The 12,334-nt window shown below is 41.6% G+C and overlaps 1 protein-coding gene across 1 annotated transcript; it reads right to left on the bottom strand.

Moving 5' to 3' along the window:
* Positions 1–1,307: 1,307 nt before the first annotated feature.
* Positions 1,308–2,546, bottom strand: LOC125312578. Its single transcript, XM_048279799.1, has 2 exons — positions 2,268–2,546; positions 1,308–2,066 (listed from the first exon to the last, which is right to left on the bottom strand). The coding sequence occupies exons 1-2, from the start codon at positions 2,544–2,546 to the stop codon at positions 1,308–1,310; spliced, it is 1,038 nt and encodes a 345-aa protein (XP_048135756.1).
* Between the last annotated feature and the right edge of the window lie 9,788 nt (positions 2,547–12,334).

Genomic DNA, 12,334 nt, shown 5'->3' on the forward strand with positions numbered 1-12,334 from the left:
GAAACAAAATTTCAAGGTTCTTACAGTTCCGAGCCTCCACTTTCCGCAAACATTTAAAAGTGAAAGTCCCTTGAGGACAGCAGCTCCATATTTTGCTTAAGTTGTCCATGTGGGAGAGAACTATCGAGTCAAGCCGAGAAAATTGTACCTGCCATATTGAAATAAAAAAAAAAATTGACTCGGTGAATGTGATTACATTGACTTGTGACCTCAATATCAAATTTCCAAACTATCCTAGAGAATTCTAGAGCTTGTTAGTAACACAGACATGGAGGGGTCGATAGAAGCTTCCATTTCGATTGACCGATAACTATGATTAAAGAGTAAACAAATGCGGATGAAACTTTCTACTTACAAATAATAGAAAAAATAATAATAATTCGGCAAAAGAATATGTAAATAAAAAGGCCAAAAGAAAAGGGAAAAAGAGTAGTGACCTGATTAGCTGGTACGTGTTAATTGCCTTTGAAGCAATGATGTATATCACAACAAATTTCGTAAAGACATTAGCTTCTATTCACTTAATTCAATGAAAACAGATTTGAAAATTGCTTTCGGTTCTGCAAGAAGGCAACCTCTCCTAATTTCAATCGAGTGAATAGAGCAATTCTTTGAAATTTAGAAATGTATCATGTTTCAATTTATAGTCGATAGTACATGGAACAATGACTTTTAATTGGCTTACCTGAAATTTATTGCTGGCAACGCTTTCTCCGGCTAAATTTTGAAAATTTCTATGACAACTTCTCGGACTCTCCAATTTGCCGATCACATATTGATGCACTGTTTTACTTCAGTGTGTGTACATATAATTGGTAACAAAGTATGTGGTAAGAATTCTTGGATTTATTTGCTTCAATTTGAAGATGCAATTCATTTTCAGTTGACCTTCTTGGAGAAAACTGATTCTTCATTTGTGATTCATTGATTTATAATTGGTAACAAATTAGTGAATTCGGTATACAATTATGAAGTTTTACTTGATGTTGACACTTTCTTTTTCTATTTCTTTTTCTTTTTTTTGGGTTGGGGGGGTTGGTGGGAAAAAGTTGGTGTTGATACTTAACTACAACATCTTAAAACCTGCAATACATAACCAACTTCTTATCCTTGATCGTGCTATATGTCGAGGATTTTGGAGTTTTGTTTGGGTGGGTGGAGGCAAAACTAAAAGATAAACAAAGTGGATGTTGCATTGCACTGGAACTGAAATTGTTTGTTTCATGTGACGAGCGCAACGCGCGCCATTCTATTTCCAAATTCCACTTACTGGTTCCATCGATACTTCGATTTGACAAGATAATTAATCAAAACACCAAAAGCATTGGGTTAAGAAAAAGAAGGCTAACCTGTGGAGTGAAGAGGGAGGGGGTACCGTGATCAGTCTCCATCCAAGAATGCCAAGCCAAACTTCTCATCTTGGGGCAATGGTCAATGGTCAACTCTGTTAAGCGAGGACAGTCCAGCGTATGATTCTTTCCCGAGAGAAAACTAGTTAAATTGGGCAAGCATTCCAGCTTCGTCATACAGAGCCTTAGGAATGTGATCTTCTCCACCACGCTTACTTGCCCTTCTTCTTCTGCGATTACTTCTTCCATTTGACCACACTCCTTTATTTCAATCTCCTGTAGATTGGCAAGGCACCGAGCCATCGATGGAGTGAAAGCATAACTCAAGTTGCTGCAATTATAAAGGGTAAGAGAAGATAGAGAACTGAAGCACATTGTTCCTTGAAGATCTTTATTCCATAGTTGTCTCAACTTCGGTAGATTGACCAAACCCAAATCTTGTAGCTGAGGCGGGACCCGAGTGCTTTCCATAGGCTCAAGCCCTTCAAGATTGAATATTTCTTCCAAAGACTCGCAAACGCGCACATGCAAGCTTGTCATTTTCTCTAAAACAAGCATCAATTTGGATTGAATAGCGTTAATAAATGATGGACAATTATCCACCACAAGTCCTTCTAATTGCCAAGATGACTTGATGGGATTAAGTTCTCTATGCCATTTTCCAATCAGTTTAGGGAACTCTGACAGCCACATAAACTTTACTCTAGCAACCGTCGCCTGTTAGAAAATGCATCAATAATGGTAAACTTATAGTTAGCAAAAAGTAATTACTCTATAGGTTATTAAGACCATTCAATTGCACAAAAATTGATAACCGATGCATACCATTTCCTAAAAAATACTTTGGATGGTGGTGTTGAGGTTTTCCTTCCATAACCACACTTCATATTGAGGCTTTGTATCTGCTTGTGTTTGTACTTGTATTCTCTCCAGCTTTGGCGCAACTATTGATCCCTTAGAGAAGGACTTCATGTTGGGACATCCACTCACAATGACGTCTTCCAAGGGAGGGAACACCAAAGTGTATTCACTTGAGCTAAAACATCTCAACCTTGTCAACCCATCAAGTTGCATTTGCTTCAACCGATTGAAAGTCACTATATACCCGTCCTTACCTCCCTCATCACTAATGACTTCTTTCAACATTTTACAATTTATTATCCTCAATTCTATAAGTTCCACCAAATTTTTAGCCATTGTCGATGTGAACATACTTGACAGCCCATCACAATGTGACATATTTAGAGTTTTCGGGTGTTGAAAGTATCTTGAATAGTGTGATATTGCATGTAACGATAGCCCATCACAATATGACACATCTAGGATCTTCATATGTTGAAAGTATCTTGACGGGGATAATAGCTCGTGACTTTGGCCTTCTATGGCTCCCAAATTGATGCTCAGCTCCTCTAGATGAGATTCGCATAGAACGAGCTTTTCCAAGTTGGTTAAACTCTGAATAAAAAGACACGTGGATATTGCATATTCCTCTGAGAGATGACAAAGCTCAAGAACCCTAAGCTTGCAGAAGAATTCTTCATCGTGAAAGTCCCTATGCCATATTTCCATCCGTCTGGATAAATCCAAACTTAGCTCTTGTGGATTTGGGAATGCTCCCTGAGAAGATAGTCAAATCAGTAGAATCTGAAGTCAGCTTAGTTAAATGAGTACTCATGTATTATGGTATAAGTCCAGCACATCGCGCATGATAACTACACTTTGATGTTGAGTCTGTGATTCAACAAAAGGAAATGTGCACCCTCATGCAATAGACACTATCGTTGATATTTTATATTTCACTGGTATCCGTATTTGAACTTAATTGAATATGTACATTCCAGTTTCCATGTATACATCCATTGTGAAATTAACGTGTCGATCAATTATAATCACAATTCTGCTAAATTCAGAGATCAATGTCAACAAAAATGTCACGTCTTACCCTTTTTAGCATAACATCAGTCATCTTAATAGGGCTCAAATTAGAAAAGACACTTGCGCTTGGTAAGGTGACACTAACATGTCACGTGTTTTCAATCTTTATGGTACTTAAGAGGCTAAACTATTGGAATTAGCCTAAACTATTTTAAAGGGGGATCAATGGTTATGCATTCTGTCAATATTTGAAGAACTTATGATGTTTCATATTGTAATATTTCCGTGGTTAAGAGTCGTATAATGTACCTCTTCGTATGTGGAGTTACTTGTATTGTATGCTTGGGTTGTGACCATAATCATCACTTCAAATACTCACAATCGAAGCAAAACAATAATCTTAGGTCGTACCTTTTCCAACAAGAAGAGAGGCCGTTTCAGTAGTGGCATCTCATTCTCGGTTTGGGAAGCAAGTATCTCCACTTTGTTACAGCCATGCACCTCCAACGTCTTCAATGCCGGCCAACCTAAAACATGTGTTCCCGTGCAGATGCACTTCAACTCTGTCAAATGCATGAGCTTGAGGGAGGTTAACTTTCGGAGGACAGCCCCAAGAACTAGTCTGTCATGACCCGAACCCCGCGAGCTGTCACGACCCGAACCCTGCGAGCTCGTCGACATCCCACCTGGCCACGCTTATGTACGGTTCTCCAAGATCCAAAGGCCAACAAATTCATGCGGAAGCAAAAACGAATCCCCGTACAGAAACAATTAACATCTCAATGACTTGGGACGGTAAAACAAACTTATATACATATATACATAATCGCTACAAACTCATCAGCCTAGGGCTTCGGGGGCCACTATACAAGCCTGTGACCACCTATAACAAAAAGAGACGTGGTCAAAGCCCACTACACAACCAAAATACAGCACTCTACAAAAGCCGAGAGGCCAACTATCCTAGGCCTCGTCCTCGCTATCCGGCACAATCTTGTCTAAGGCTGCCAGCTCGTCCTCATCCAACCGGGTACTCTGTCACCACGGTTTCCATGTCCCGCGGGATCCCGAACCTTTGAGGCGGGTCGTTCATTGTTGTGACGGAGGGTCTGAAAAACAACGAACCCACGACGGGGTGAGATAAAATCTCGATAAGCTAGCCCCTAATCCTAGATTAGGGCTCTAGTGCCTCCAGACACATTTTCAGTGGACAATTTCCAACAACTTTTCTTTCTTACTAAAAATTCCACAATTTAATTCCAGAAAATTCCGTTCTTTCTCCGAAAATTCCCACACCTTCTCAAATATTTTACGTTACTCCTGTTTCGGCGTTCCACGCCTCAATCCGACAATAAAATGTTCCATATGCTCCGGGGCCCGCGTTTAATGCATCAGGCCATAATATAATTATCCACATTACTCCGAAAACATTCCATGCTACTCCAGAATATTCCAAGTTACTCCAGAATATTCCACGTTACTCCGGAAAGATTCCACGTTACTCCGAAAATATTCCACGTTACTCCACCGACATCATACAAGTTCACAACCTTGAGCCTCGGACATTTATAGAACACGGCTCTATATATATATACCAGGGTCTCGCACACGGAGGAATACGACCCATAAATCTCGGTCTCGGACACATAGGAACACGACCGGATTAAGTCTCGGACAATTAGTCGAACACGACTCACTTTGGTCTCGGACGACTTAATTGAACACGACTTTCATACTTTCTCGGTCTTAGACAATCGGACGAATACGGCTCACTTTGGCCTCAGACAACTTGATTGAATACGACCCTCACATTTTCTCGGTCTCGGACAATCGGACGAATACGGCTCACTTTGGCCTCAAACGACTTGATTGAATACGACCATTACACTTTCTCGATCTCGGACAATCGGACGAATACGGCTCACTTTGGCCTCGGACGATTTGATTGAATACGACCTTCATACTTTCCCAGAATAATTCGGGACCACGTGATTCACTCACGTTAGAGAATTAATAATTCGGGATCACCCGATTAATTTACACTAATCCAAGGACTAATCCAGACTAACCGATCAATTAATACTACCATAGTATCCAATCCACGCCAAGCGACCATATTATGCTAACGTAGCAATATATAAATAATGTACGATTAAAAATTATACTAACGTGAGAATTTATCGGGGCCGAACAATAATAATTTTCTAACGTGCAATTAATTCATGACTAAAGTACTAAACTATAATAATGCCATATTTAATTAGCACCATGGCATAACAACATTTTGTCACATAAAAAGTAACTATAGTTAAAGTATAATCTAACCATGGTTCAAAAATTAACTAGAGTCAATAACTAACCTAACCATGATTAAATAAATAGCATAAAGTAACTCTAGTTAAGCATAAAGTAACCATGGTCCAACTTTGACCAAACAATTATTCTCTTGACTTCACTATTCATGCAAGAACACATTTCTCTCTCCTCCCTTCATTTGCATTTTCGGCCAACTCCATGAACTAGCACAAAACCAACCCATTTTTCACCAAAATCACTCAATCTATAGTCTATTAGCAACCTAGATACCTAATCTAAGGTTAGGGAGCAACTTACCACTATTTTAGCAAGTTTTCCGGGGAGAAAACGGGTGGAGAATCTTGGTTCCAACCGGCGGCTCCGGCGACTCCTCGTGACCGGCCTTAACCCACGGAAATCCGGCGACTCCGAGTAGCTCACGGCGGTAATCGAGCTCCGGCGGTTCAAGGCGACACCGGCGGTTGTTTGAAGAATTTTTGGTGAGGGAGAGAGTGAGCAAGGGTGAGTTCGGCCAAGAGAGGGAGTTAGCAAGAGAGAGAAAGTGAGCTAGAGAGAGTGGTTTCTTGAAAATAATGAGGAGGAAGAAGACCAAATAATAAATAATATAAGTTGAGAATAATTAATTATGCCCACAAAGTCAAGAGGGAAAAATGATTTTCTCCCCACATTGACTAGTCAATCTCGGCCAAAAGGAAAAATGACCAAAATACCCTTCGTTCCAAGTGAAAAATGGGGTATTTTTCGAGGGCAAATGTGTCCTTTCCCATACCTAGTCCAAATCTACTTTTCCTGAACCTCTTTGGGGCGAACCGCGAAGGAATTGCACTCGGGAGGAGGAAACGTCCAAAATTTTTATTTATTGGAACCCCTGAAGGTCCGACGTCAAATTCTGAAGCTCGATTCGTGATCAATCTCGATCGATAGAATTTTCAGCGTATCTCAAATTAACGGGTGGCTTTTAGGAGTTACGCGTATCGACCCGTGATAAAAATCACGTTTAAGAATTACTCGAGCCATGGCGACCTTGGTTGTCATTCAATTGCGAGGGTCAATCACTAGTTCCGATGGACAGGATCGTTAGAAAATAATTTAGGGACGTTCGGAACCCATACGAGGTCAAATGGAATCACCTGTGATCCAAGCGTAGGGTATTATCCAAATCGTTCCTTAATCATTCTAGGATCGATCTGTATCGGTCCGGAATATTCCCTCGACAATTTTCATGGCCAAAGAGTCAATCCAGGATCAAGTTCTTAAGTCCACGTACTTGATTTTCCTAGCTAGCCATTCCCATTTGGTTAGTCCGCTCGAGAGGGATCAACTCCGAGTGAGATTAGACTAAAATACATCAATGAGACCTTTCATTTATTCAAAGCTTCGAAAGTGGGTCGGAATTCAGGATGTCACACGAGCCGTCGACATCCTACTTGGCCACGACTGCGTACAATTCTCCAAGATCCAAAGGCCAACAAAATAAAATTTCGCGGAAGCAACAACAATCTCCGTATAGAAAACCAACAAAACTACGATAACTTGGGATGGTAAAACACACTTATGTACATATATACGTAACCGATCAAACCTAGGGCTTCGGGGCCACTATACAAGCCCGTGACCACCTATAACAAAAAGAGACGTGGTTGAAGCCCGATACACAACCAAAATACAACATTCTACAAAAGCTGAGAGGCCAACTATCCTAAACCTCGTCCTCTCTATCTCGGGCAGCTACTCAGCATCCGAAGGCTCCACAACTTCTCCGTTTTCTTCGGGTGCCACGACCACGGGGCTGGGTTCCACGTCACTAGGACCAGCGTCCGGGTGCACCACTATGCCGTGCCTGGGGGAGTACTAGTAGGATCCCACTCCCCAACACCGTCATAGGGAATGTCGAAACCGGGTCGTGGTCCCACTGTCAAGTCCCCGTAGCGGTACGTCCATGCTACGTACGTATGGGTCTTCCAAAAGAGCTCTCCAGTGTCCACCCAAATGGTAGTAACGTGCCTATAGTACACCTTGTCCTCTCCTACTAGGTACTCTATCACCACGGTTTCCATGTCCCGCGGGATCCCGAACCTTTGAGGCGGGTCGTTCATTGTTGCGATGGAGGGTCCGAAAAACAATGAACCCATGACGGGGTGAGATAAAATCTCAGTAAGCTAGCCCCTAATCCTAGATTAGGGCTCTAGTGCCTCCGCACACGTCTTTGGTAGGCAATTTCCAACACTTCTTCCTTCAACTAAAAAATTCCACAAATAAAATTTCAGAAAATTCCGTTCTTTCTCCGAAAATTCCCACACCTTCTCAAATATTCTATGTTACTCCCATTTCGGCATTCCACTCCTCGGTCCGACAATAAAATATTGCACGTGCTCCAGGGCCCGCATTTAATGCATCAGGCCATAATATAAATATCCACATTGATCCAAAGCTTGCGTTTAACGCATCAGACTGTCATATAAAATTCCACGTTGGTCCAGAGCCCGCGTTTAACGCATCGGGCTATAGTATAACTGGACATACCCGCATAATAATGCATCAGGTCACTATAACCCGCGTAATAATGCATCGGGTTAAATATCTCGCGTTTAATACCTTAGGATAATATAATCAGCACAACCCCGCATTTAACGCATCAGGGTAAAATAATAATAACCGAGCCCGCGTTATAACGCCTCAGGCAAAAATACGGTCTTATAAATGCGAACCCCGCGTCATAACGCTTCAGGGTAAAATTCCACCTTTTCTCTCAATTATTCCACTTAAGACCGTATACCACAATAATTCTTCGATCACCCGTCCGATACCACACGATCACTTAAATACTCCCGATCGATCAATCATTGCCACGTGATCTTGCTAAATTCCCTAATTAGCAGATCGAGACTATCCAATCTCACCAATTTCCTCTAACGAAAGATCGGAACCACACGATCTTCTCAATTTTTCTCCAACAAAAGATCGAGACCACACGATCTTTTTAGTTGTCCTCAATTGCCCAATCGAGACCACTTGATTAAATTGTATTGGGCAGATACTCGATCGGAACCACGTGATTCACTCATGTTAGAGAATTAAAAAATCGGGACCACCTGATTAGGTCACACTAGACCAATGGCCAATCGGGCCACACGATCAATTTTTGTCTCTACAAAAATTAATCTATGCCACACAATCGAAATAATACCAACGTAGCAATTAATACGTACCGTACAATTATATTGTACTAACGTGGCATTTAGTACGTACGATACAATTATACTATACTACGTACAATTAATCTCCACCATCCAATTAATCAATAATATAGCAGGAATTAATCTTGGCCATTGGATCAATCTTCCACAACAAGATTCAACGTGAGCCGTCCAAATAAAGCAAGATCAACTAGATTTAATCCTAGCCCTCCATTTCTACTCATTGCATTTCACTATTCATGCAAGATCACCATTTTTCTCTCTCTCCTCTCCTTCATTCTCCATTTTCGGCCACCACCATTTTCTTGAGCAAAACCAACCAATTTTTCTTCAAAACTACATATTCTATGGTCTATTAGCACCCCCGATACCTAATATAAGGTTAGATACCAACTTACAACAATTTTTGTAAGTTTTCTCGCGAGAAACGGGTGAAGAAATTTTGGTTCCAACCGGCGGCTTCGGCGACTTGTCTAAAAATCCACAAAAATCTGGCGGTTCGGGTGGTAGTCGAGCTCTGGCGATCCAAGATGAATCCGACGAGGCTTAGGAAATTTTCCGGTGAGAGAGAATGAGAGCTATGGTGTTCGGCCAAGGGGGAGAGGATGAGCTAGAGAGAGAGAATGTTCTTGGATTTTATGAAGAAGATGGCCAAAAAATTCATTAATAAAAGGTTAGGTTATTTTTTGAGAGAGATATTTTGGTCTTCAAAGTCAAGAGGGGTAAAATGGTAATTTCCTCCATCAAGAATAGTCAAAATTTCGGCCAAGGGGTGTAATGACCGAAATGCCCTTGAGCTAAAGTGAAATCCTAGGAATTCTCCAAGGGCAAATGGGTAATTTCCCATTTCCAGTCCAAATTTTATTTTTTTTCCTGAACCTCTTGGGGCGAACCACGAAGAAATTGTACACTGGATGTGAAAATGTCCAAAATTTAATTATTGAAACCCCTGAAGGTCTAACGTCAAATTCCAAAGCTCGATTCGCGATCAATCTCGATCAATAGAAATTTCAACGTATCTCAAACTAACGGGTGGCTTTTAGGAGTTAAGCGTATCGACCCGTGATTAATATCACATTTAAGAATTTTTTGAGCCATGGCGACTTTGATTGTCATTCAATTGCGAGGGTCAATCACTAGTCTCGTTGGACACGATCGTTAGAAAATAATTTAGGGACGTTTGGAACCCATACGAGGTCAAATGGAATCACCCGTGATCCAAGCGTATGGTATTATCCAAATCGTTCCTTAATCATTCTAGGATCGGCCTAAATTGGTCCAAAATATTCCCTCGACAATTTTCATGGCCAAAGAGTCGGTCCAGGATCTAGTTCTTAGGTCCACGTACTTAATTTTCCTAGCTAGCCATTCCCATTTGGTTAGTCTGCTCAAGAGGGATCAACTCCGAGTGAGATTAGACTGAAATACATCGATAAGACTTTTCATTTATTCAAGGCTTCAAAACGACTCAGATTACAGGATGTCACAATTCTTCCCCCTTTACAAAAATTTCGTCCTCGAAATTTTCAACAAAACTTATCTATTCAAACAAATAGGGGTGTAGTTGCCTTATCGTTTCTTCATTTTCCCAGGTTGCCCCTTCCATTCCATGGTGCTCCCATATCACCTTCACCGGTGGAATTGTCTTGTTCCTCAGAACTTGTTCCTTTCTATCTTCTATTCGCACTAGCCTCTCCACGTAAGATACCCTCTCATCAACTTCCACAACCTCATGATCCAGGACATGCATTGGGTCCGGTTCGTATTTCCTCAACATGGACAAGTGAAAAACATTATGGACTTGGGACAAGTTCGGCGGCAAGGCAAGTTGATAAGCTAACGTCCCAATCCGTTCCGGAACTTCAAATGGACCTACGTACCTCGGACTTAATTTTTCTTTCTTCCCAAATCAAGATAAGCCTCTCATCGGCGACACTTTCAAGAAAACGTGATCTCCCACCCGAAATTCCAACGGTTCACGTCATCTATCCGCATAACTCTTTTGACGACTATGGGCAGTCTTTAGCCTTTCTCTGATCACTTTCACCGCCTCAACAGACTGCTGAACTAGCTCTGGTCCCGTTATACTTCTCTCGCCAACTTCATCCCAACAAACCGGCGTTACGCAAGCTCTGTCGTACAACGCCTCAAATGGTGTCATTCTGATACTCTGCTGGAAGCTATTGTTGTAGGCAAACTCCACTAGATGTAGCTGTTCTTCCCAACCCCCTTTAAAATCTATTACGCATGCCCTCAACATCTCCTCAAGAGTCTGAATTGTTCTCTCCGATTGTCCGTCCGTCCGAGGATGATAGGCCGTGCTAAACCGCACTTGGGTTCCCATCGCATTCTGAAGACTTTTCCAAAAAGTTGTGGTGAGCTTAGGATCTCTATCTGACATAATTGTTACTGGCACTCCATGCGGTCGAACTATCTGGCGCATATACAACTCAGCATACTTTTCCATTGCGAAAACCTTTCACTTGCCCGGAAAATGTGCAAACTTAGTCAATCCAGGCTTACAATGTTGTGCCATCACTTGTTGGCACGTCGGACACTTAGCTACATGCTTGGCCACGTCCACTTTCATTCCATTCCACCAATAATGTTGGCGCAGATTTCGATACATTTTAGTGCTGCCTAGATGCACACTATAATCGCTACGATGAGGTTCTGACAAAATCTTTTCCTTAAGCTCCTCATCATTAGGGACACACAGATATCCACGAAATTTCAGGATTCTGTCCTCGGCCATTGTCGCGACCCTCCGGAAGTCTTTTCTTCAATAAATTCCGGGATGAATAGGGTTAACGAGCCGATCCTTTTAATTTTTATAGGACCTCGGTTGTCGGCGGGATTTTTTAGGATCGCGGGTCTCTCCCAAGACCCATTACTCGAATCGCGATGTCGGATAAAATTTCATATCGAAATCGACCTTAGTGTGGTCGGGTGGCATGTGCAATGTGTACATGCAATTGGAGTCGCCACCGATCAATTTATTGGAGGGTATAATCGGAAAACCCTACCGAGCGGTCGGGAGGAACCGTTCGGTTCGGCGAAAACCGGAGATTTTTGGGTCCGGGGACTTGGTTACGCCAAGATTCACATTGACGCCCTTTCGATTACCGATGTTGAGTGATTTTCTAACTTACGAGTTCATGCAGATGTAATATCGGATGAGGTAGGTTCTAACGATTCTAGGTATACATGCAGATGGGAATTCTCTATCCTATCAATCACAATCGGAAAATTCAAAAGTGCAATCAAAACATTCAGAGTCAATCAAATCAAACGATCTAGGTTCGATATATCTAAAAAAATGGCCCTATCGGCCCACAGGAATGTCAAATTTATACTCCGGGGGTAGTTCGGGAAAATTTGGGGAAAAAGGCCCGGAAGGGTAGAATGGTCATTTTTGGGGTTCGGGACCTGAAAATCACAAAATCGGGATCGGGCCAGTTGAATGTGACTATTTCCCATTTTTTGTGATTTTATGGAATTTTTATAATTTTTCTAATTTTTTTTGAATTTTTATTTATTTTCTAAAAAAAGTCAGGAAGTTTCCGGATCGACACAGATTGACCCTCGAAGTCTCAA

The sequence above is a fragment of the Rhodamnia argentea genome, chromosome 5 (assembly GCF_020921035.1).
Source record: "Rhodamnia argentea isolate NSW1041297 chromosome 5, ASM2092103v1, whole genome shotgun sequence".
Lineage (NCBI taxonomy): Eukaryota > Viridiplantae > Streptophyta > Magnoliopsida > Myrtales > Myrtaceae > Rhodamnia > Rhodamnia argentea.

Bases quoted from the DNA above. Each gene is read 5' to 3' on its own strand.
- LOC125312578 (XM_048279799.1), bottom strand. From the start codon at position 2,546: ATGGCTAAAAATTTGGTGGAACTTATAGAATTGAGGATAATAAATTGT. The intron at 2,067-2,267 runs GTACAAACACAA...ATTTTCTAACAG, and splicing joins CAAAGCTGGAGAGAATACAA to GCGACGGTTGCTAGAGTAAA.